Source organism: Mobula birostris, chromosome 11 (assembly GCF_030028105.1).
Source record: "Mobula birostris isolate sMobBir1 chromosome 11, sMobBir1.hap1, whole genome shotgun sequence".
Classification (NCBI taxonomy): Eukaryota; Metazoa; Chordata; class Chondrichthyes; order Myliobatiformes; family Myliobatidae; genus Mobula; species Mobula birostris.
The window spans coordinates 116,541,512-116,565,962 of NC_092380.1; the positions used below are offsets into that span (position 1 = coordinate 116,541,512).

The following is a 24,451-nucleotide window of genomic DNA, read 5'->3' on the forward strand; positions in this document are numbered from 1 at the left end:
GTCAAAATGGGAAGTGGAATTAAAATGGATGGCCACTGGGAGAGCCCACCTTTTCTGGCGTACAGAGCCTAGGTGTGCAGTGAAGTAGTCTTCTAATCTATTTGGGTCTCACTGATAAACAGGAGGCCACACCTGCAGCACTGGACACAAGTAGATGACCCCAGCAGACTCACAGGTGAAGTGTTGCCTCACCTGAAAGGATTGTTTGGGGCCCCTGAATGGTAGTGAAGGAGAAGGGGCAGTGGCAGGTGTAGCACTTGCTCAGTTTGCGACGATAAGTGCCAGGAGAGAGATCAGTGGGGGGGAGAACGAATGGACAAGAGAATCGTTTAAGGATTGATTCCTGTGGAAAGCAGAAAGTATTGGGGGGGGGTGGGAAAGATGTACCCGGTGGTGGGATCCCACTGGAGATAGCAGAAGTTACAGAGACTTACGTGCTGGATGCGGACGACATCCAGGTGAGGACAAGGGACCTTATCCATGGTAGGGTGGCGGGAGGATGGGAGGATGGCGACGTGCGTGAAATGGAAGAGATTGCGTGAAGGCAGCGTTGATGGGGGAGGAAGGGAAGTCCCTTTCTTTGAAGAAGGAAGACATGTCCTTCGTTCTGGAATGAAAAGCTTCATCCTGAGAGCAGATGTGGTGGAGATAGAGGAATTGAGAGAAGGGGATGGCATTCTTACAAGTAACAGGTAGGAAGAGGTGTAGTTCAGGAAGCTGTGAGAGTCAGTGGGTTTATAAAAGATATCAGCAGATAAACTGTCTTTAGAGAGAACGACAGGTTGAGAAAGGGGAGGGAGATGTCAGAAATGGACCAGGTAAATTTGAGAGCAGGGTGGAAGTTAGGGGCGAAGTCGATGAGTTCTGCATGGGTGCAGGAAGCAGCACCAATGCAGTCATTGATGTAGGGCAGGAAGAGTTAGGGATTGATACCAGTGTAGGCTTGGAACACAGACTGTTCCACATAGCCAACAAAAAGGCAGGCACAGCTGGGACCGATGCGAGTGCCCAGGGCTACACCTTTCGTTTGGAGGAGTTGGGAGGAGCCAAAGGAGAAATTATTGAGATTGAGGACCACATCCACCAGACGGAGGAGAGTGATGGTGGAGAGGAACTGGTTGGGTTTGATGTCCAGAAGGAAATGGAGAGCTTTGAGGCCTTCCTGATCGGGGATGGAAGTGTATAGGAGCTGGACATCCATTGTGAAAATAAAATGATTGGGGCCAAGGAACTTGAAATCATTGAAAAGATCCAGATCGTGTGAAGTGTCACGGGTGTCGGAAGAAAGGGACTGAACCTAATGCAAAATACTTATTCAGTTCATTTGCCATTTCCTCGCCCCCATTACTACCTCTCCAGTATTATTTCCCAGCAATTCGATATCCACTCTCACCTCTCTTTTTCACTTTACGTACCGGAAGAAACTTTTGGTATCCTCTTTAATAATGTTGACGAGCTTACCTTCGTATTCCATCTTTACTTTCTTCATGACTTTTTTTAGTCACCTTCTGTTGGTTTTTAAAAGCTTCCTAATCCTATAACATTCCACTCATTTTTGCTCTATTATATGCCCTCTCTTTGGCTTTTATGTTAGTTTTGACTTCACTTGTTAGCCACAGTTGTGTCATCTTCAGCATATATCTTCCTCCTTGGGATGCATATATCCTATGCCTTCTGAATTTCTTCCAGAAATTCTTCCATTGTTGTGCTGTCATCCCTGCCAGTGTTCTTTTCCAATCAATTCTGGCCAACTCCTCTCTCATGCCTCTGTAATTCCCTTTACTCCACTGTAATACTGATACCATAAGACATAGAAGCAGAATTAGGCCATTTGACTTACCATGTCTGCTCCACCATTTAATCATGGCTGATACTTTTCCCCCTGCTCAGCCCCACACCCCAGCCTTCCGATGCGTGTCCAACCAAGAACCTATCAAGCTTGGCCTTAAATACACCCAATGACCTGGCCTCCACAGCTGCGTGTGGTAACAAATTCCATGAATTCACCACCTCTGGCTAAAGAAATTTCTCCACATCTGTTTCAAATAGAAGTACCTCTATCCTGAGGCTGTGTCCTCTTGTCTGAGATTCCCCCATAATGGGAAACATCCTTTCCACATCTACTCTGTCTAGGCCTTTCAACATCTGAAAGGTTTCAATGAGATTCTCCACCCCCCCGCCCCCCACCATCCTTCTAAATTCCTGTGAGTATACACCTAGAGCTATCAAACGTTCTTCATATGATAACCCTTTCATTCCCGGAATCATCCTTGTGAACCTCCTCTGAACTCTCTCTGATGTCAGTTCATCTGTTCTTTGCTGAGGAGCCCAAAGCTGTTCACAATACTCAAGGTGAGGTCTCACCAGTTCCTTTTTAAGCCTCAGCATCACATCCCTGCTTTTGTATTCTAGACCTTGTAAAATGAATGCTAACATTGCACTTGCCTTGTCACCACCAACTACATGCAAGTTAACCTTTAGGGTGTTCTGCACAAAGTCTCCCAAGTCCCTTTGCATCTCAGCTTTTTGGATATTCTCCCTGTTCAGAAAATAATCTGCGCATTTATTTCTACTACCAAAGTGCATGACAATGCATTTCCTGACATGGTATTCCATTGCCACTTTCTTGTCCATTCCCCTCATCTGCCTAAGTCTTCTGCATCCTACCTGTTTCCTCAACTCTACCTGCCCCTCCACCAATCTTCATATCATCTGAAAACTTGGCATCAAAGCCATCAATGCCATCATCTAAATCATTCATATACAGCATGAAGAGAAGCGGTCCCAATACCGATCCCTGCGGAACACCACTAGTCACTGGCAGGAAATCAGAAAAGGCTACCTTTTTTCCTATCAATGAGCCGATGCTCTAACCATTCCTGTTTTACCATAGGCTCTTAACTTAGTTAACAGCCTCACTTGAAGCTCCCTGTCAAAGGCCTTCTGAAAGTCCAGATATACTACATCCCCTTTATCCTACTTGTAATTTCCTCAAAGAATTCCAACAGGTATGTCAGGCAAGATTTTCCCATAGGGAAACTATGCTAATTTTATCTTATCTTGTTCTGTGTCACCAAGTACTCCATAACCTCATCCTTAATAATTGATTCCAACATCTTCCCAGCCACTGAGGTAAGGCTAACTGGCCTATAACTTCCTTTCTGCTGCCTTCCTCCTTTCTTAAAGAATGGAATGACATTTGCAATTTTCTATCCTCTGGCACCATGCCAGAGTCCAATGATTTCCGGAAGGTCATTACCAGTGCTCCACAACCTCTGCCTGATTTTGGTAATGGATTTTTGCCACAGCTATGAGGTTTTTCCCAGGTTAGTGGTGCTTGTTAAAAGTACAGAAGGGCCATTGCTGGGAGCAGGCCAGTGGTGTGAGTAGGAGTGTTAGGTTTGGGTACAAAGGAGGCTTCAGTTCAATTGAGGTGTTAGCTCTGGATAAGCTTCTGTTAAGGTTTTTTTTTCTCCTCTCTTACTGTACCTGGTGTTGTAAATAGCTGTTGTGTGCTCTTCATGCCAGATGCTGGAACTACATCTGTGTGAAGTGCACCCACCCTGTTAGGGATCTGGAGCAGCAGCTGGATGATCTTCAGCTTGTTTGGGAGAGTCACGAGATAGTCAATCAGAATTACAGGGAAGGAGTCACCCCTAAGTCGCAGGAGGTGGGTAGCTGGGTGACTGTCAGGAGAAATGGAAATGTTAAAAGGCAGTTAGCGCAGAGCACCCCGTGGCCATTCCCCTCAATAATAAGTATGCCGTTTTGGATACTGTTGGGGGGGGATGACCTCCCAGGGAGACCCGGTTACTGGCACTGAGCATAGGTCTGTGGTGCAGAAGGGAAAGAGAGAGAAGAGGGGAGTGGTAGTGATAGGGCACTCAATAGACAGGGGAACAGACAGGAGATTCTGTGGACGTGAATGGGACACACTAATGGTATGTTGCCTCAGTGGCACCAGGGTCAGGGATGTCTTGGATTGTGTCCTCAGCATTTTGGAGAAGGAGGGAGAGCAGCCGGATGTCTTAGTGATACCAGTGACATAGGAAGGAAAAGCAAGGAGATCCTTAAAAAGAGAATTTAGAAAGCTAGATAAAAAGCTGAGAGGAAGGACCTCTAGGTTAGTAATTTCTGGATTGCTGCCTGTGTAGCAACAGGATGATATGGCAGATTAATGTGCGGCTGAGAAGCTGGAGCAGGGGGTAGGGCTTCAGGTTGTCGGTGGGTTTCCTTGCCTTTATAAGGAGAGGGCTGGGTCTGCGCTAGGCTGTGCTCCTTTCTCTCAACCTTCCTTTTTGAACCACAGACTCTGGCACCAGCTGACAGTGCGACTGCAAAGCTTTGTCCAGAATCCTTGCTTTGCCACTGGCGATGGTTTAATTAAGGTAGGCAATGCACAGTGTAATTTTGTACAGTTATTTTAATTTGCTAATTGTGTCTCTATAATTAGATATTTTTCTCTTTCAGCTGTATGAAAATTTTATCAGTGAGTTTGAACACAGGTGAGAGTTTTACTCCTAATTATTGAGTTTAATGTATTTTAATTTGCTGCACATTTCCATTTCAGGTTCTTCCTGGAAAGCTGCGATAAACATAGAACCATGTGGCGCTGAAATGGGCCCTGGTCCGTACTGACTGTCTTCCCTTATCACATCTGCCCACATTACGCCTGTATCTTTCCCATCCACCTACATGTCCGAATGCCTTTTGAAGGTTGTGCCCATCTCCACCACTACCTCAGGCAGCTTGTTCTAACCAGCGCCCTCAGTTTAGAAAATTCTTCCCTGTGATCTGCTTCGAACTTACCATTCTCACGTCAATCTTGCACTCTCCTGTTCTAGTCTAGTGATTTTGTTTATTCCACTTGTAATTTTATAAACCTCCATAAACTTTCCCTCAGCCTCCTGTGAACAAAACCAACCTTTCCCATCTCACGTCTAACCAGGTTTTGCAATCCAGGCAGCGTGCTGGTGAATCTCCTCTGCATCCTTGACCCTGCTGTGGCAGGCTCGGGACTTTGGTGTCACGTTAGCAGATTTTCTGGACTGCTTAATTCACTGTTTTTTGTGACGCTTCATTCTGTGAACCACAAGTTGAAACGCAGCAGGGGTGCCATGGCCCCAGGAGGTAGGGGAGGGAGGAGTTGTGGGTGGGAAAGGAGGTGGAGAGTGGGAGGGTAGGGTTGGGATTGCTGAGTAGTCAGATCATGATCACTGGAGTTTTTGACTCAGATTCAGATTAATTATATGTACATTGAAGCATAGAGTGAAATGTGTTGTTCGCGTTAACAACCAGCACAGCCTGTGTGGGGGGATGTGCCTGAGGCAGCCTGCAATGTCACCGCACATTCCAGCGGCAACACAGCACGTCCGCACTGCTTGGCAGAGTAACACAGAACACAAAAAGCAACAAAGCAAGTCCTGTTCCTCCCCCTCATTCACACACAGTTGTTGAGACCAATGGTAACTCTCAGCTCTTGGTTCATGCCTATTGTAATTCCAGTGCTCCCAAGTTAAATGTTGTGGAGCCTCTCTGTCTCACGCTGAGTACCAGCCCTCCCCATTCATTCTGGGGGTAGATCTTGTTCAGCTCCTTTGTAATCTTTCTGGTTACTTACCTGGTTGCTGACCTTCCTGCTGAGGGGGCAGGTTCTTCATTTCACAATCAGAATCAGCTGACAAAAGTCACAGTTCATAGTTTTGTGGCAGCAGTACGAGGCAATACTTAACAAATACTACCAATCATCATAAGAAATATATGTATGAAAAATTAAATTAAATTAATACAAATAGAGACCAAAAATAGTGATGTAGTATTCATGGGTTCTATGTCCATGTAGAAATCTGAGGGCAGAGAGGAAAATGCTGTTCCTGAAACATTGAGCACGTGTCTTCAGGCTCCTGTACCTCCTCTCTGATGGTAGCAATGAGAAGAGGGCATGTCTGAGATGATGGGAATCCTTAATGATGGATACCGGTTTTTTGAGGCATCACCTTTTGAAGGTATCCTCAGTGGTGGGGAGGCTAGTGTCCATGATGGAGATGGCCAAGTTCAGGTCCGTGCCCATGTGTCCCAGCCTTCAGTGACACTGGAAATGGGATGCCATACTTACTGTGCTATAATTGGGATTACATTACGGGAGCCTTGAGCTGCCACTCACCTTCTGATGTGCTCATGTGTTTATGTCCGCACATTGCCAGGCCTGTAGGTAGGATCTGGCACATTAATTCGACGCCTCTCAGGAATTCGAGCTGTGAATCCCTTGCAAATGGAGTGAGGTGCAAACTGGAATTTGTTGAGATATTGTTTCTGCTGTGGATAAAACTTTTGCAATGTGTTGTTACAGGATTAACCCTCTGTCCCTTGTGGAAATTGTTCTGCATGTGGTGAGGCAAATGACAGGTGAGTGTTTCCCTGACCAGAGGATCAATAAACAATCTACTTCCGAGACTTCCATGAAGTTCCTGCGCTCAGTGTTGGAGGGAATGCTTTCCTAGTCCCATTGCTTGCTGTGTGGGGAAGGTTCCTGGAATCTCACCATGAGATTCCCTCCCTTTCATCAGGATTCTCTTTCCCATTAATCAGAAAGCCATTGATGTCGTTGGAGTAGACTGCTAAATGTGTATTGTGTTATTCATCTGGCACTGGCTCGTTGCTGTGGAGCGCACCAGATGACCCTTGTGGTGGTTTGAATTGCTGTAAATGTTAACTGCCTCCAAAAACCCAACCACGACTACAGCCACTGACCTGCATGGCAGCCCTGATCCCATCCTATCAGTGACATTCCCTTTATTTTGTCTATCCCTCACTCACCTTAGAGACATAGAACATTGCAGCACAGAAACAGGCCCTTCAGCCCATCTGGTCCGAACTATTATTCTGCCTAGTTCTATGAACCTACATCTGGACCTAGCCCTCTATATCTCTCCCATCCATCTACCTTTCCATAATGTCGCAATCCTCCCTTTCCTTCTCTGTAACTTTAGTTTGTTTTCTCTCAAAAATAGTCCAGTGAGGGGGCCCTTGAACTTTAGATGGGTTTCTCCCTTCACGGAACAGAAGATTGGCTGACTGGCAGGAGGCAAAGAGTGAGAATAAAGAGGGCTTTTCTTGGTTGGCTGCTGGTGCCTAGTGTGTTCTTAAGGGGTTTGTTTTGAGACCACTTCTTTTCATGTTACATGTCAATGATTTGGAATTTTTGTCCAGGTTTGTGGACGATATGAAGATAGGTGTAGGGAAAGGTAGTGTAGAGGAAGCAGGGAGTCTGAAGATGGACTTGGACAGGTGGGTGAAGTGGGGGAGTGGTGCATAAGGACTCGGACAGGTGGATGAAGGAGGGAGTCTACATAAGGACTTGGGCAGGTGGGTGAAGGGGGGAGTGGTGCGTAAGGACTCGGACAGGTGGGTGAAGCGTGGAAACTACACAAGGACTCGGACAGGTGGGTGAAGGGGGGAGCTGTCACTGGGATTTTGACAGGTGGGGATGTCAGCACTCATCCTCAGCACCTTCCACTTCAGTAATGGAACGAGGCATTTTTTCACCAGTGACCTTGATCCAAGTTTGTTTTCTGATTGATCTGTACCTTTCCAGGTTTGGAGGAATTATGGATTTCCCATGTCTGCAGCCACAAGTTTATGAGCCCATAAGGTACAGATCTTGTGGTTCCAAGTAGTTGTAGAAAGCAGAGTACAGGGTTAATGACAGAATTTTTAGTGTGGAGGACTAGCAGGATCTTGAGTTGCAATGCAAGTTGATTTGGTTGTTAAGAAGATGTATGCTTTATTGGCCTTCATTAGTCGGGAACTGAGTTTAAGAACCGCGAGATAATATTGCAGTTCTATAAACCCCTGGTAAGATCACACTTGGAGTATTGTCTTGTGTAGGTGCTCTGGTGTATAATTCCCAGGGTTATCTCTATTACTCTATAGGAAAGACGTGAAAGCTTTAGAGAGGGGCAGAGGAGATTTACCAGAATGCTGCCTAGATTAGAGAGGATCGTAGGAGGTAAGGTTGAGCAAGTTAGGGCTTTTGTTTTTTTGGAGCGAAGGAGGGTGAGAGGTGACGTGATAGATGTGTACAAGATGATAAGAGACATAGATTGAGAGGACAGCCAGAGACTTTTTCACAGGATGGAAATGGCTAGTATGAGGGGGCATAATTTTAAAGTATTTGCAGGAAAGTATAGGGGGATATCAGAGGTATGTTTTTTACATAGAGTGGAAGGTGTATGGAACATGCTGCCGGGGTGGTGGTAGAGGCAGATACATTAGGGACATTAAAGAAACTTTTAGTTTGGCACATGGATGATAGAAAAATGGAGGGCTATGTGTGAAGGAAAGGTTACATTTATCTTAGAGTAGGTTAAAATGTCAACACAATATTGTGGGCCTGCACCGTGCTCTACTCTTCTACGATCTATATATTATAGCATCTTTTATATTAGAATATGTTATGAATTAGAGTGAATGTTTAATGTGCTGCTGTGGAATGTTTAGGGATGGTCAGTACTGCATTAACAGCATCACACAACTGCGAGTTGTACCTTGGAGATTTTCTTTATCCTGATCAATAGCTATTGCTCTCCTCGGATGCCTGCTGATGTGCTTCGTTTAATTGTAGATCCGAATGTGGCTTTAACGTTTTTGGAAAAAACAAAAGAAAAGGTCAGTGCTTTGACTACCAGTATATTGATTTTTCTGTGTGTAAATCAATTGTATTTAATTTGTGCTTTGATTTCAGTTGTATTAATTTTACCGTGGAAAATCTTTTTTATTTAGTGTGCTGATTTGTCTTTATTTAGGTCAAATCAAGTGATGAGGCAGTGATTCTGTGCAAAACAGCGATTGGGGCATTGAAGTTAAATGTTGGTGATCTGCCGGTGACAAAGGTAGAATTAAAAGACCGTTCTATTCTAGAAACATAGAACATAGAAAACCTACAGCGTAATACAGGCCTTTCGACCCATAATGCTGTGCCGAACATGTACTTTAGAAATTACCTAGGGTTATCCATAGCTCTCTATGTTTCTAAGCTCCATGTACCTATCCAGGAATCTCTTAAAAGTCCCTATCGTATCCGCCTCCACCAACATCGCCGACAGCCCATTCCACGCACTCATCACTCTCTGCGTAAAAAAAAACTTACCCCTGACATGTCCTCTGCACCTACTTCCAAGCACCTTAAAACTGTGCCCTCTCACGTTAGCCATTTCAGACCTGGGAAAAAGCCTCTGACTATCCACACAATCAATGCCTCTCATCATCATATACACCTCTATCGGGTCGCCTTTCATCTTCTGCTGCTCCAAGGAGAAAAGGCCGTTCACTCTACCTATTCTCATAAGGTATGCCCCCCACAATCCAGGCAACATCTTTTTTAAATCTCCTCTATACCCTTTTTATAGTTTCCACATCCTTCCTGTAATGAGGCGACCAGAACTGAGCACAGTACTCCAAGTGGGGTCTGATCAGGGTTCTATATAGCTGTAACATTACCTCTCGGCTCTTAAACTCAATCCTCCGGTTGATGAAGGCCAATGCACCGTATGCCTTCTTATCCACAGAGTCAACCTGCGCAGCAGCTTTGAGTGTCCAATGGACTCGGACCCCAAGATCCCTTTGATCCTTCACACTGCCAAGAGTCTTAACATTAATACTATATCCTGCCATCATATTTGACCTACCAAAATGAACCACCTCACACTTATCTGGGTTGAACTCATCTGCCAATTCTCAGCCCAGTTTTGCATCCTATCGATGTCCTGCTGGAACCTCTGTCAGCCCTCCACACTATCCACAACACCCCCAACTTTTGTGTTATCAGCAAATTTACTAACCCATCCCTCCACTTCCTCCTCCAGGTCATTTATAAAAATCACGAAGAGTAAGGGTCCCAGAAACGATCCGTGAGGCATATCACTGGTCACCGACCTCCATGCAGAATATGACGTGTCTTCAGTCACTGTGGGGCATGCCAATTCTGGATCCACAAAACAAGGTCCCCTTGGATCCCATGCCTCCTTACCTTCTCAATAAGCCTTGCATAAGGTATCTTATTAAATGCCTTGCTGAAATCCATATGCACTACATCTACTGCTCTACCTTCATCAACATGTTTAGTCACATCCTCAAAAAATTCAGTCAGGCCCGTTATGCATGACCTGCCTTTCACAAAGCCATGCTGACTATTCCTAATCATATTATACCTCTCCAAATGTTCATAAATCCTGCCTCTCAAGATCTTTTCCATCAGCTTACCAACCACTGAAGTAAGACTCACTGGTCTATAATTTCTTGGGCTATCTCTACTCCCTTTCTTGAATAAGGGAACAATATCTGCAACCCTCCAATCCTCTGGAATCTCTTGTGTCCCCATTGCTGATGCAAAGATCATTGCCAGAGGCTCAGCAATCTCATCCCTCACCTCTCAGAGTAGCCTGGGTTGCATATCGTTCAGACCCAAAGAGTTATCCAACTTGTTGCTTTCTGAAATTTCCAGCACATCCTTTTACTTAATGTCTATATGCTCAAGATTTTCAATCCACTATAAATCATCCCTACAATTGCCAAGGTCCTTTTTTTGTAGTGAATACTGAAGCAAAGTATTCATTAAGTATTTCTGCTATCTCCTCCGGTTCCATACACACTTTTTCACTGTCACATTCGATTGGCCCTATTCTCTCAAATCTTATCCTCTTGCTGGTTCTCTGATGGACCAGCAAGCAGTGAGATTAATGGTTAAGTAGTTAGAGGTCAGGGGTTATACCTATGCTCTGCAGGAACGAAGTATACTGTATGAGTAAGTTTCTAAACCACCATTCAGGTTTGACCCTTAACCACAATGTTCCCTGAATCAATTTGATACTCTCTATTGATTTCCCAGTGTAATCCATTCTATGTAGATTCTCCAGAAATGTGGTTTTCCAGCACTTTCGAATCACCTGTGGGATATTGAGAATTTGCTGAGTGTACGAGATACAGCAACGTTTGTGGAACCAGACAGCATCCCAGATGTCAAATTGAAAATTTGTGCTTCAGAATTTGGTGTGTTTCTAGTCTAGTTGATCTGGTTCACCTTGGAGACTGCCTAGGTATCTCCTGTGTAGAAAAGTAGGGGAAATCCACTCACCCTATCAATGTCACCTCTACCAGAGTGTTGGAAGGTGCCATCAACAGCATTTACTCAGGTGCTGTTTACTCAGCAATAACACATTCACCCACAGAAGTTTGAACAGGAGATTTATAATAGGTAAGCAAGAAGTGACAGCAGTTAATGAGAATTGGTGTCAAGTTAAAATCAGTTTTAGATGAATTATTAAAGGCATCCGTTAGTCTTGTGAGACCATGGATCTGTGCCTGGAAAGTCTTCACTCTCCAGGGCACAGGCCTGGACAAGGTTGTATGGAAGACCAGCAGTTGCCTTGCTGCAAGTCTCTCCTCTCCATGACACCAATGTTGTCCATGGGAAGGGCATTAGGACCCATACAGCCTGGCACCAGTGTCGTCGCAGAGCAATGTGTGATTAAGTGCCTTGCTCAAAGACACAACACGTTCTCTCGGCAGGTCGCTAGTCCAATGCCTTAACCACTTGGCCACATGCCCACACTTAAGAGAAATTAATGGCACTGAATAAATACCCAGGGTTGATAATCTGCATCCAGTGTACTTGGAAATGGAGCAACACACAAACTGCTAGAGGAACTCAGCGATTGAGCTGCATCTGTGGGAGGAAATAGATCGGTTATTTTTAGGTTTGCAGAGAGATATCGATAGGTTAAGTGAGTGGGCGAGGGTCTGGTAGATGGAGTACAATGTTGATAAATGCAAGGTCACCCCTTCGGAAGGAAAAATGAAAGAGCAGATTATTATTTAAATAGTAAAAAATTGCAGCATGCTGCTGTGCAGAGGGACTTGGGAGTGCTTGTGCATGAATCACAAAGGGTTGGTTTGCAGGTGCAGCAGGCTGTCAAGAAGGCAAATGGAATGTTGGTCTTCATTACTAGAGGGATTGAATTTTAAGAGTAGAGAGGTTATACTGCAACTGTACAGGGTATTGGTGAGGCCGCACCTGGAGTACTGCATGCAGTTCAGGTCTTCTTACTTGAGGAAGAACATACTGGCTTTGGAGGTGATATTCCAGAGATGAGGGCGTGAGACTATGAGGAGAGATTGAGTCGCCTGGGACTACTTGCTGGAATGAGAGGAGATCTTATAGAAACATACACGAGGGGTGATTGATAAATTCGTGGCCTAAGGTAGAAGGAGTCCATCTTAGAAAACCTAGCACATTTATTTTTCAAGCAACACACATCGAAGTTGCTGGTGAACGCAGCAGGCCAGGCAGCATCTCTAGGAAGAGGTGCAGTCGACGTTTCAGGCCGAGACCCTTCGTCAGGACTAACTGAAGGAAGAGTGAGTAAGAGATTTGAAAGTTGGAGGGGGAAGGGGAGATCCAAAATGATAGGAGAAGACAGGAGGGGGGGGGATGGAGCCAAGAGCTGGACAGGTGATTGGCAAAAGGATCATGGGACAGCATAATCTAATCTATACAAAAATCTATCCAACCTTGTCTTAAATATATTTACTGAGGTAGCCTCCACTGCTTCATTGGGCAGAGAACTCCTCAGATTCATCACTCTCTGGGAAAAGCAGTTCCTCCTCATCTCTGTCCTGAATCTACCTCCCTGAATCTTGAGGCTATGTACCCTAGTAGTAATCTCACCTACCAGTGAAAACAACTTTCCTGCCTCTATCTTATCTATCCCCTTCATAATCTTATGAGAGGTGATTGATAAGTTCGTGGCCTAAGGTAAAAGGAGTCAATTTTAGAAAACCTAGCACATTTATTTTTCAGCCTAGTCCCCTCCTACATGTACACACTTAGTCCAGCGGTCGTGGAGCATACGGATCCCTTCTTTGTAGAAGTCGGTGTCTTGGACCTCCAGAAGTGGTCCACAGCAAGGGTGCTTGATAAGTTCGTGGCCTAAGGTAGAAGAAGATGGGTTATTAACCTCAAACTTTCTGCATGCTCACTCAAAGAGTTGAACTGCACAGGCATGTAACGAAAGCTGTATAACTCATGGTCTGTCTTAGGCCACGAACTTATCAATGACCCACGCTGTGGACCACTTCTGGAGGTCCAAGACACCGATCGCTACAAAGAAGGATCCGTATGCTCCAAGACCGCTGGACTAAGTGTATGAATGTAGGAGGGGACTATGTTGAAAAATAAATGTGCTAGGTTTTCTAAAATTGACTCCTTCTACCTTAGGCCACGAACTTATCAATCACCCCTCATAAAATTATGAAGAGGATAGATAAGATAGAGGCAGGAAAGTTGTTTTCACTGGTAGGTGAGATTACTACTAGGGTACATAGCCTCAAGATTCAGGGAAGTAGATTTAGGACAGAGATGAGGAGGAACTGCTTTTCCCAGAGAGTGATGAATCTGAGGAGTTCTCTGCCCAATGAAGCAGTGGAAGCTACCTCAGTAAATATATTTAAGACAAGGTTGGATAGATTTTTGCATAGATTAGATTAGATTAGATTATGAGGACACTCAGTCCTCATTTATTGTCATTTAGAAATGCATGCATTAAAAAATGATACAATGTTCTTCCAGAATGATATCACAAGAAACACAGGACAAACCAAGACTAAAACTGACAAAACCACATAATTATAACATATAGTTACAACAGTGCAAAGCAATACCGTAATTTGATAAAGAGCAGACCATGGGCATGGTTAAAAAAAAGTCTCAAAGTAGCGGAATTAAGGGTTCTGGGGAAAAGGCAGGTAGGTGGTGATGAGTTCATGGTCAGATCAGCCATGATCTTATTGAATGGCGGAGTTGGCTCGACAGGCCAGTTGCTCCCACATTGACCCGCTGATTTCCTCCAGTGTACTGATCAGATGCTGGAGAACTCAGCGGGTCAGGCAGCACCTATGGAGGGGAACAAACAGGATTCCTAAAATAAAGAAAGTGTCGACACTTGGGAAAATGTCTGGAATAAACAAAGTGATTGTAGATTTATAAAGGGTGATTGTGTTTGGTGAATCTACAGAGGATTTTTTGAAGATGCAACAACAGAATAGACGAGAAAAAACTGGTGTATTTGCTTTTCAAAAGATAATTGATAAGGTTCGTATAAAAAGATGGCATGCAAACAGGTGGGATTGGGATAATGAAAATTTGTTAACAAGCATGAAAGGTTTGGAAAAATGAGGGCATGTCACTGAAACTTGCTAGTCTGTCTGGCTGGCTGATCTTTGCTAGACCCATGGGTGACCCACTTAATGTATGGAACGTGCCGTTCAGGGCAGACTCTGAACATAGTAACATGGCAGATGGAGTTATAGAGACAAAACACATCTAGGCATATGAGGAAGTATGAGTGTGGTATCGGTGATGGACGGTCAGGATGAGTGTGGTGTCTGATGGAGGGTGAGGAGGGATGAGTGTGATATCAGTGATGGAGGGTGAGGGGGATGAGGAGTGTGGTGTCAGTGATGGAGGTCAGAGGGATGAGGAGTGTGGTGTCAATGATGGAGGTTGGAAAGGGATGAGGACTGGTGTCAGTGATGGAGGTCAGAGGGATGAGTGTGGTATCAGTGATGGAGGGTGGAAGTGGATCAGGAGTGTGGTGTCGATGGAGGATCAGGGGGATGAGGAGTGTGGAGTCGGTCATGGAATGGCACGGGGGAACATCTAATAGCTAATTCTTGCTCTTTTTCTCTACTTGAACTGCTGCATGATTTGGGATGGCGTGATTTGGAAAGCAGCAAGTTGGATAAGTCACTGGGGCCGGATCGGATGTACCCCAGGCTACTGTGGGAGGTGAGGGAGGAGATTGCTGAACCTCCGGCAATGATCTTTGCATCATCAGTGGGGACAGGAGAGGTTCCGGAGGACTGGAGGGTTGCGGATGTTGTTCTGTTATTCAAGAAAGGGAGTAGAGATAGCCCAGGAAATTATAGACCAGTGAGTCTTACCTCAGTGGTTGGTAAGTTGATGGAGAAGATCCTGAGAGGCAGGATTTGTGAACATTTGGAGAGGTATAATATGATTAGGGATAGTCAGCATGGCTTTGTCAAGGGCAGGTCGTGCCTTACGAGCCAGATTGAATTTTTTGAGGATGTGACTAAACACATTGATGAAGGAAGAGCAGTAGATGTAGTGTATATGGATTTCAGCAAGGCATTTGATAAGGTACCCCATACAAGGCTTATTGAGAAAGTAAGGAGGCATGGGATCCAAGGGGACATTGCTTTGTGGATCCAGAACTGGCTTGCCCATAGAAGGCAAAGAGTGGTTGTAGAGGGTCATATTCTGCATGGAGGTCGGTCACCAGTGGAGTGCCTCAGGGATCTGTTCTGGGACCCTTGCTCGTCATGATTTTTATAAATGACCTGGATGAGGAAGTGGAGGGATAGGTTAGTAAATTTGCTGATGACACAAAGGTTGGAGGTGTTGTGGATTGTGTTGAGGGCTGTCGGAGGTTACAGCAGGACATTGATAGGATGCAAAACTGGGCTGAGAAATGGCAGATGGATTTCAACCCAGATAAGTGTGAAGTGGTTCTTTTGGTAGGTCAAATATGATGGCAGAATATAGTATTAATGGTAAGACTCTTGACAGTGTGGAGGATCAGAGGGATCTTGGGGTCTGAGCCCATAGGACACTCAAAGCAGCTGCGCAGGTTGACTCTGTGGTTAAGAAGGCATACGGTGTATTGGCCTTCATCAATCGTGGAATTGAATTTAGGAGCCGAGAGGTAATGTTGCAGCTACATAGCACCCTGGTCAGACCCCACCTGGAGTACTGTGCTCAGTCTAGTCACCTCACTACAGGAAGGATGTGGAAACCATAGAAAGGGTGCAGAGGAGCTTTACAGGGATGTTGTCTGGATTGGGGAGCATGCCTTAAGAGAATAGGTTGAGTGAGCTTGTCTTTTCCCCTTTGTGCGGCAGAGGATGAGAGGTGACCTGACAGAGGTGTATAAGATGGTGAGAGGCATTGATCGTGTAGATAGTCAGAGGCTTTTTCCCAGGGCTGAAATGGTTGCCACAAGAGGACACAGGTTTAAGGTGCTGGGGATTAGGTACAGAGGAGATGTCAGGCGTAAGTTTTTTTTACTCAGAGAGTGGTGAGTGTGTGGAATGGGCTGCCGGCAATGGTGGTGGAGGCGGATACGATAGGGTCTTTTAGGAGACTTTTGGATAGGTACATGGGGCTTAGAAAAATAGAGGGCTATAGGTAAGCCTAGTAATTTCTGAGGTAGGGACATGCTGGACACAACTCTGTGGGCCGAAGGGCCTGTATTTTGTTGTAGGTTTTCTATGTTGCTGTAGTGGTGAGTGTAACACTACAGCATCTGCTGTAAGATGGGGGTTCAATTCTCAGCACTCTATGAGGAGCTTGTACCATCTCCCTGTGGCCATATGAGTTTCCTCTGGGTGCTCCGGTTTCCTCTGGGTGCTCCAGTTTCCTCCCATATGAGATGTGTGGTTACGGTTAGTGAGTTGTTGACATTCTGTGTTGCCATGCGACATTCCTTCACTGATTTAATTTGATGCAAACGATGTATTTCACTGTTTGATTTGATGTATGTGTGACAAATACATCTCATCTTCAGCTTGCCTTTTTCTGCTTCTACTATTTGGAAGGATTCAAAGTACATTTATTATCAAAGTATGTATGCAGTAAACAACCCTGAGATTTGTCTTCCCGCAGACTGCCATGAAACAAAGAAACATGGAACCTGTTCAAAGAAAACATTAAACACCCAACATGCAAAAAAGAACAAATTGTGCAGGCGGTAAAAAATGAATGAATAATACACAGAATATCAAATATCAAACTGCAGGGTCCTTGAAACTGTCTAGGAATGTCCAGTTTAGTTCAGTCCAGTTCAATTTAATGCTGTGTTGTTTTGACTTCAGACTGTCCACCCCAATCAAAATCGCTCAAAATAGCAGTTAAAAAAAGACACACATATAACATGAGCTGCGCAGTTCTCTAAAAATGAGTCCAATCCACAAAGCACACTGATCAAACCTTGCCCAAGACCCAAGGCACCTGCTGCAGCAGCAGCAAGTAAGAGGACGAGGGAAACCAGTCCAATGCAGGCAGTCGGTGCTCGTCCTCATTGTTTTCAATCTTGCTCAACCCTTTAATTGGTGAGTTGGACGAGAATTAGAGCTGGTCACGGGTTCGCGCTCACTTCGTTCTCAACCACACCGACTTCCCCTGGAGACAGCAAAAGTGCCGGATCGCTCATCAGCCCAAAAATACACTCTCAAAATGTAAAGTTGCAGGGTCCAGTCGCACGCAGATCAGTAGTAGAAGTATATTACAAAGGAGAAGAAGTAGTAGTTTTGTGAACAGTCTGCAGGACGTCGCTGTTAGTTGCGTTGGTCACTGGTGCCATTTTGCCCAGATGTACGTGTTTTTCAGAATAAGAACAATAATGACTTATTTATAGAGCGCTTTTCATACAAACGATGTGGTTTACAATGGGATTAAGTGCCAACATAAAAATTAAAGACAAAAAGATGTTAATTAAAGGCAAGGTTAAATAAATTGGTTTTGAGCTGGCGTGTTAAAAAGTTCAACTGAGTCTGCCAGGTTTAGGTATTGAGGTCCACAGTTCAGGAGTATAGCCCAAAAACCTGACCTGCCAATTATCCTTTGTAAGTGATTTTTAAATTCAAGAGACTGCTGAATGAATAACTGAGAGCTCGAGCAGGATTATAAAACAAAAGTGTTTCTGTGATGGCTATAACGCTTACTGGTTTCTTTCCAGAAAACAATTGAAGAGGTAGATGAGATGCTCACCAACCTCCCAGGGATCACTTCAGTTCACGGGCGCTTCTATGATCTCTCCAGCAAGTATTATCAGATCGTTGGAAACTACGCTTCCTACTACAAGGATGCCCTGAGGTTTCTGGGCTGCATTGACATCAAAGATCTTCCAGGTAAAGATGGCAAGGAAGTCTTGCTGCAGATTTGATATTGATCCTGCTGGGCTTATGAAAAAGGTAACACTGCAATTAATCCCCAGCTGCGGCCCTTCACCTGTTCATTTAGGAAGATCTAAAATTCTGGGTACAGTCTGTCTGTCTGGTAATGCAAACTCCCCCTCAGCAGAAACGGGAGATTTTCCTTCAATCCCGGGGTCTGCTTCATCATTCAATAAAACCACTTTCCTACACTTAACCATTTTCATTGCTTTCCTCAGCATCAATAACTACTGCTCTGACCTGAGTGTATTTGGTGACCGAGCCTCCCCACACATCCTGACTAGAGAATTCTAAAATTATGCCGGCTTCTGGTGGTGAATGACCAAGTGGTCATTTTGAGTCCGAGCCGAGTTTTTCAACCATGTCCCCCACCTTCCTCCTGTGATTTCGGAATTTTGTCATCTCTCAGACTTTGCAAACTTGAGTGTAGTGCAATCTGTCTGAGCTGTCTGCATCTGATGAATCTTGGCTGTTCACCGTTCATCACAGTATCTCCTTCCATGGACAGGTCGTACCTGTACACGGTATTCCAGGTGTGGTCTATGCTCTTGTATTCAGCCTCTCTGCTCTACAGGTAACTTAGCACCTGTGTGTGGTCTTTCATTAATTTGCAAACAGGGATACTGAGATCTCTCTGAACGCCAGTATCCGCACTTGTCCAGCCTATCTGTACCCTCCTGAAGCCTCACTGAGTTCTCACCACTCACTGTTTCCCAGCTTGGTATATTTTTTACACTTATCCTCTTTTGAATTAGTGGAATGGTTGTAACGACTGGAATCTCAGTGTTAATCCCCCTCTGCCAAAGGGAAGGTTACCTGTTTTATTCTAACTGTTCTATTAACCAGTCCCCATCATGCCCACCACTGATAACCAGATTGATTAATTAATCACTATGGAAGAAATTTGATTGGGAGGAATTGAAGTCTGACATAGCATATATCAGTTGAGTAAAGGAAATTGCAGTAGTATGAGAGAGGAGTCGGCCAAAGTAAGTTAGAAAGGGATGCTGGCAAGGTTGACAGAAGAGCAGCACAGATGTATTCTCAGAACAAAGAAATACTCAAATGTCAAAATAGTACAAGTGTGGCTGTCAAGGGAAGTCAATTAATGTAAAAGAGGGGGCATATAACAAGGCAAAAATTAGTGGTAAGACAGAGGGTTGGGAAGCTTGTAAAAACCTACAGAGAGCAACTAAAAAATCATTCAAAGGAAAAAAGATGAAATCTGAAAGGCAAGCTGGCAAAAAAGTGGATAGTAAAAGTTTTTTCTAGTAAAAGAGAGATGAGAGTGGATATAGGACTGCTAGGAAATGAGGCCAGAGAAATAATAACAGGGGACAAGGAGATGGCAGATGAACTAACTGTGTATTTTGTATCAGTCTTCACTGTGAAAGACACTAGCAGTATGCCAAATGTTGAAGGGTGTGAGGGAAGAGAAGTAAGTGCAGTTACTATTACAAGGGGAGAAGGTGGTCGAAAGCTGAAAGACCTAAGGGTACATAAGTCATCCGGACAACATGAATTGCACCCTAGGGTTCTGAAAGAGGTAACGGTAGAGATTGTGCAGATATTAGTAATGATCTTTCAAAAATCATTGGGCTCTGGTAAGGTGTCAAAGTACTGGAAAATTGCAAATGTCTCTCCAGTCTTTAAGAAAGGAAGAAGGCAGCAGAAAGGAAATTATAGATTAGTTAGCCTGACCTCAGTGGTTCGGAAGATGTGCAGTCCATTATTAAGCAGTAGTTAGTGACACAAGACAAGATAGGACAAAATCAGCTTGGTTTCCTTCAGAGAAAATCTTGCCTGGTGAACCTGCTGGAATTCTTTGAGGAGATTACAAGTAGGATAGATAAAGGGGATACAGTCGATGTTGTATATTTGGATTTTCAGAAGGCCTTGAAAGGTGCCACGCATGAATCTGCTTACCAAGTTAAGAGCCCATGGTATTGCAGGAAAGTTACTAACGTGCTTAGAGCATTGGCTGATTAGTAGGATTCAGCGAGTGGGAATACTTTTCTGATTGGCTGCCAGTAAATAGTGGTGTTCCGCAGAGGTCAATGTTGGGGTCGCTTGTTTTTATGCTGTATATAAATGATTTAGATGAAAGAATAGATGGCTGGATTGCCAGGTTTGCAGATGATGTAAAGACTGGTGGAGGGGCAGGTAGTGAGAAAACAGGTAGGCTGCAGAAGGACTTAGACAGATGAGGAGAATGGGCAAAAAAATGGCAATGTAATACAATGTTGGAAAATGTATGGTTATGCACTTTGGTAGAAGAAATAAATGTGTAGATTATTTTCTAAATGGGGAGAAAATCCAAAAATCTGAGATGCAAAGGGACTTGGGAGTCCTAAAGATTAACTTGCAGGTTGAGTCGGTGGTGAGGAAGGCAAATGCCATGTTAGCATTCATTTCAAGAGGTCTAGAATACAAGAGCAAGGATGTGATGCTGAGGCTTTATAAGGCACTGGTGAGGCCTCACCTTGAGTATTGTGAACAGTTTCTGGCTCCTCATCTAAGAAAAGATTGCTAGCATTGGAGAGGGTCCAGAGGAGGTTCAAAAGGACGATTCCAAGAATGAAAGGGCTATCATACAAGGGATGTATGATAGCTCTAGATCTGTACTTGCTGGAATTTAGAAGGATGAGCGGGGAGTCTCATTGAAACCTTTGAATGTTGAAAGGCCTAGACAGAGTAGATGTGGAAAGGATGTTTCCCATGGTGGGGGAATCTAGGACAAGAGGGCACAGCCGCAAGATAGAGGGGCTTCCATTTAAAACAGAGATGCAGAGAAATTTCTTTAGCCAGACGGTGGTGAATTCATGGAATTTGTTACCCCACGCAGCTTTGGAGGCCAGGTCGTTGGGTGTATTTAAGGCAGAGCTTGATAGGTTCTGGGTTAGACATGGCATCAAAGGTTATGGGGAGAAAGCCGGGGAGTGGGGCTGAGGAGGGGAAAAAGGATCAGCCATCATTGAATGGTGGAGCAGACTCGATAGGCCAAATGGCCTAATTCTTCTTCTAAGTCTTGTGATGTAAATCCCAGCTTTTTCTTACCGAGTGAAGTACATTAGTTGAATTCTTGTCCTTGGGAACCCTATGACAGTATGGTACTTTGGCAGATATAACGGGTCTGATTGCTATGTCCAGATCAGCTCCTGTGGTGCCAGGAGTGAGGCCGCACGTCCTTAGCTCTTGGCCGTGTATCTCCCAGTCCCATCCTATAAGACCATAACATATAATAGGAGAATTAGATTCGTTGTACTGTGTTGGTCTTTGACTGGAAACCACACGTTGTGCTGCATGCCTTGATGTATGAGCGACAAATGCTGTTGATATTTAACTTTAATTCCCACCCTCCAACTTGCGGTCAAGGCTTGAGTTTGTGGCCCATGTGCAGGGGAGCCCTTGCGTTATTGGATGAGGAGGGGACTCAGCAGTGCATGGGGAGAACACCTCACCCTGTTTCATCAATAGTTCCTCAGTGCGAGCTCTTTCAACCTATTGACCCCAGCTGTTTGTTGCAGCAGACTCATGGTAATCCTTCCTTCCTCCTTCTGCAGTGGCCGAGCACCAGGAGCGAGCGTTCACCCTGGGACTGGCGGGACTGCTGGGTGAAGGTGTCTACAACTTCGGGGAACTGGTGAGTGTCTGTAGGTGAGGGGGTTTACCCGGGTGAGCGTCTGTGGGTGAGGGAGTTTACCTGGTGAGTGTCTAGGTGAGGGAGTTTACCCGGGTGAGCGTCTGTGGGTGAGGGAGTTTACCCGGTGAGTGTCTCTGGGTGAGGGAGTTTACCCGGAGAGCGTCTCTAGGTGAGGGGAAGTTTACCAGGTGAGAGTCTCTGGGTGAGAGAGTTTACCCGGTGAGTGTCTCTGGGTGAGGGAGTTTACCCGGAGAGCGTCTCTGGGTGAGGGGAAGTTTACCAGGTGAGCGTCTGTGGGTGAGGGAGTTTACCCGGTGAGTGTCTGTAGGTGAGGGAGTTTACCCGGGTGAGCGTCTGTGGGTGAGGGATTTTACCCGGAGAGCGTCTCTGGGCCAGGGAGTTTACCCGGAGAGCGTCTCTAGGCCAGGCAGTTTACCCGGAGAGCGTCTCTGGGTGAGGGAGTTTACCCGGAGAGCGTCTCTGGGTGAGGGAGTTTACCCGGAGAGTGTTTCTGGGTGAGGGAGTTTACCTGGTGAGGGTCTCTGGGCGAGGGAGTTTACCCGGTGAGTGCTTCTGGGTGAGGGAGTTTACCCGGAGAGCGTCTCTGGGTGAGGGAGTCTACCCGGTGAGTGCTTCTGGGTGAGGGAGTTTACCCGGAGAGCGTCTCTGGGTGAGGGAGTTTACCCGGTGAGTGTCTCTGGGCCAGGGAGTTTACCCGGTGAGTGTTTCTGGGTGAGAGAGTTTACCCGGAGAGCGTCTCTGGGTGAGGGAGTTTACCCGGAGAGTGTTTCTGGGTGAGGAAGTTTACCTGGTGAGGGTCTCTGGGTGAGGGAGTTTACCCGGAGAGCGTCTCTGGGTGGGGGAGTTTACCCGGAGAGTGTTTCTGGGTGAGAGAGTTCTCCCGGTGAGGGTCTCTGGGTGAGGGAGTTTACCCGGTGAGTGTTTCTGGGTGGGGGAGTTTACCCGGAGAGTGTTTCTGGGTGAGGGAGTTTACCCGGTGAGGGTCTCTGGGTGAGGGAGTTTACCCGGAGAGCATCTCTGGGCCAGGGAGTTTACCCGGAGAGTGTCTCTGGGCCAGGGAGTTTACCCGGAGAGTGTTTCTGGGTGAGGGAGTTTACCCGGTGAGTGTTCCTGGGTGAGAGAGTTTACCCAGTGAGTGTTTCTGGGTGGGAGAGTTTACCTGGAGTTTTTCTGGGTGAGGGAGTTTACCCGGAGAGCGTCTCTGGGTGAGGGGAAGTTTACCAGGTGAGCGTCTGTGGGTGAGGGAGTTTACCCGGTGAGTGTCTGTAGGTGAGGGAGTTTACCCGGGTGAGCGTCTGTGGGTGAGGGATTTTACCCGGAGAGCGTCTCTGGGCCAGGGAGTTTACCCGGAGAGCGTCTCTAGGCCAGGCAGTTTACCCGGAGAGCGTCTCTGGGTGAGGGAGTTTACCCGGAGAGCGTCTCTGGGTGAGGGAGTTTACCCGGAGAGTGTTTCTGGGTGAGGGAGTTTACCTGGTGAGGGTCTCTGGGCGAGGGAGTTTACCCGGTGAGTGCTTCTGGGTGAGGGAGTTTACCCGGAGAGCGTCTCTGGGTGAGGGAGTCTACCCGGTGAGTGCTTCTGGGTGAGGGAGTTTACCCGGAGAGCGTCTCTGGGTGAGGGAGTTTACCCGGTGAGTGTCTCTGGGCCAGGGAGTTTACCCGGTGAGTGTTTCTGGGTGAGAGAGTTTACCCGGAGAGCGTCTCTGGGTGAGGGAGTTTACCCGGAGAGTGTTTCTGGGTGAGGAAGTTTCCCTGGTGAGGGTCTCTGGGTGAGGGAGTTTACCCGGAGAGCGTCTCTGGGTGGGGGAGTTTACCCGGAGAGTGTTTCTGGGTGAGAGAGTTCTCCCGGTGAGGGTCTCTGGGTGAGGGAGTTTACCCGGTGAGTGTTTCTGGGTGGGGGAGTTTACCCGGAGAGTGTTTCTGGGTGAGGGAGTTTACCCGGTGAGGGTCTCTGGGTGAGGGAGTTTACCCGGAGAGCATCTCTGGGCCAGGGAGTTTACCCGGAGAGTGTCTCTGGGCCAGGGAGTTTACCCGGAGAGTGTTTCTGGGTGAGGGAGTTTACCCGGTGAGTGTTCCTGGGTGAGAGAGTTTACCCAGTGAGTGTTTCTGGGTGGGAGAGTTTACCTGGAGTTTTTCTGGGTGAGGGAGTTTACCTGGTGAGGGTCTGTGGGTGAGGGAGTTTACCCAGTGAGTGTTTCTGGGTGGGGGAGTTTAGCTGGTGAGTGTTTCTGGGTGGGGGAGTTTAGCTGGTGAGTGTCTCTGGGTGGGGCAGTTTACCCAGTGAGCGTCTCCGGGTGGGAAGTGTTTAACTGTCTATAACTGTGTTGTTGTGTGTGAGTGACACTGGATTGTCCTGTGACCTTCTCCAGCTGATGCATCCTGTGTTGGAATCGCTCCGGAGCACCGACAAGCAGTGGCTGATCGATACATTGTATGCCTTCAACAGTGGCAACGTGGAGAAGTTCCAGGCTCTGAAGACATCCTGGGGGCAGCAGGTGGGATATTCTGGGGAAGGAGATGTTTGTGGGTGGGACAAGGGTCGGTGGATAATGGGGGGAGCACTAGAGGTGGGATATGGATGGGATACCTGTTCAGTGGGTGGAGATTGAGAAGGCGCCATGTTGTGGAGACAGGGCTGTGTGGGCCAATGGTTTGGGGTGGTGGGACGCATGGAGAGGGATGGTCAGGAGGAAGGTTGGTTTGGCAGGACTGTGGCTCCGAAGGTGGGAGGTTGGGGAGGTGGGTAGGGCTGTGCACATGGTT

The 24,451-nt window shown here is 46.1% G+C and overlaps 1 protein-coding gene across 1 annotated transcript in view; it reads left to right on the plus strand.

Moving 5' to 3' along the window:
• Positions 1–24,451, plus strand: part of psmd13 (proteasome 26S subunit, non-ATPase 13) — a 47,446-nt gene that overhangs the window by 7,277 nt on the left and 15,718 nt on the right. Inside the window, exons 2-9 of the mRNA XM_072272940.1 lie at positions 4,310–4,388; positions 4,471–4,505; positions 6,350–6,405; positions 8,624–8,667; positions 8,805–8,891; positions 17,811–17,982; positions 21,591–21,670; positions 24,058–24,183. Coding sequence (XP_072129041.1) covers positions 4,310–4,388; positions 4,471–4,505; positions 6,350–6,405; positions 8,624–8,667; positions 8,805–8,891; positions 17,811–17,982; positions 21,591–21,670; positions 24,058–24,183 — 679 coding nt within the window. The remainder of the gene's footprint in view (positions 1–4,309; positions 4,389–4,470; positions 4,506–6,349; positions 6,406–8,623; positions 8,668–8,804; positions 8,892–17,810; positions 17,983–21,590; positions 21,671–24,057; positions 24,184–24,451) is intronic.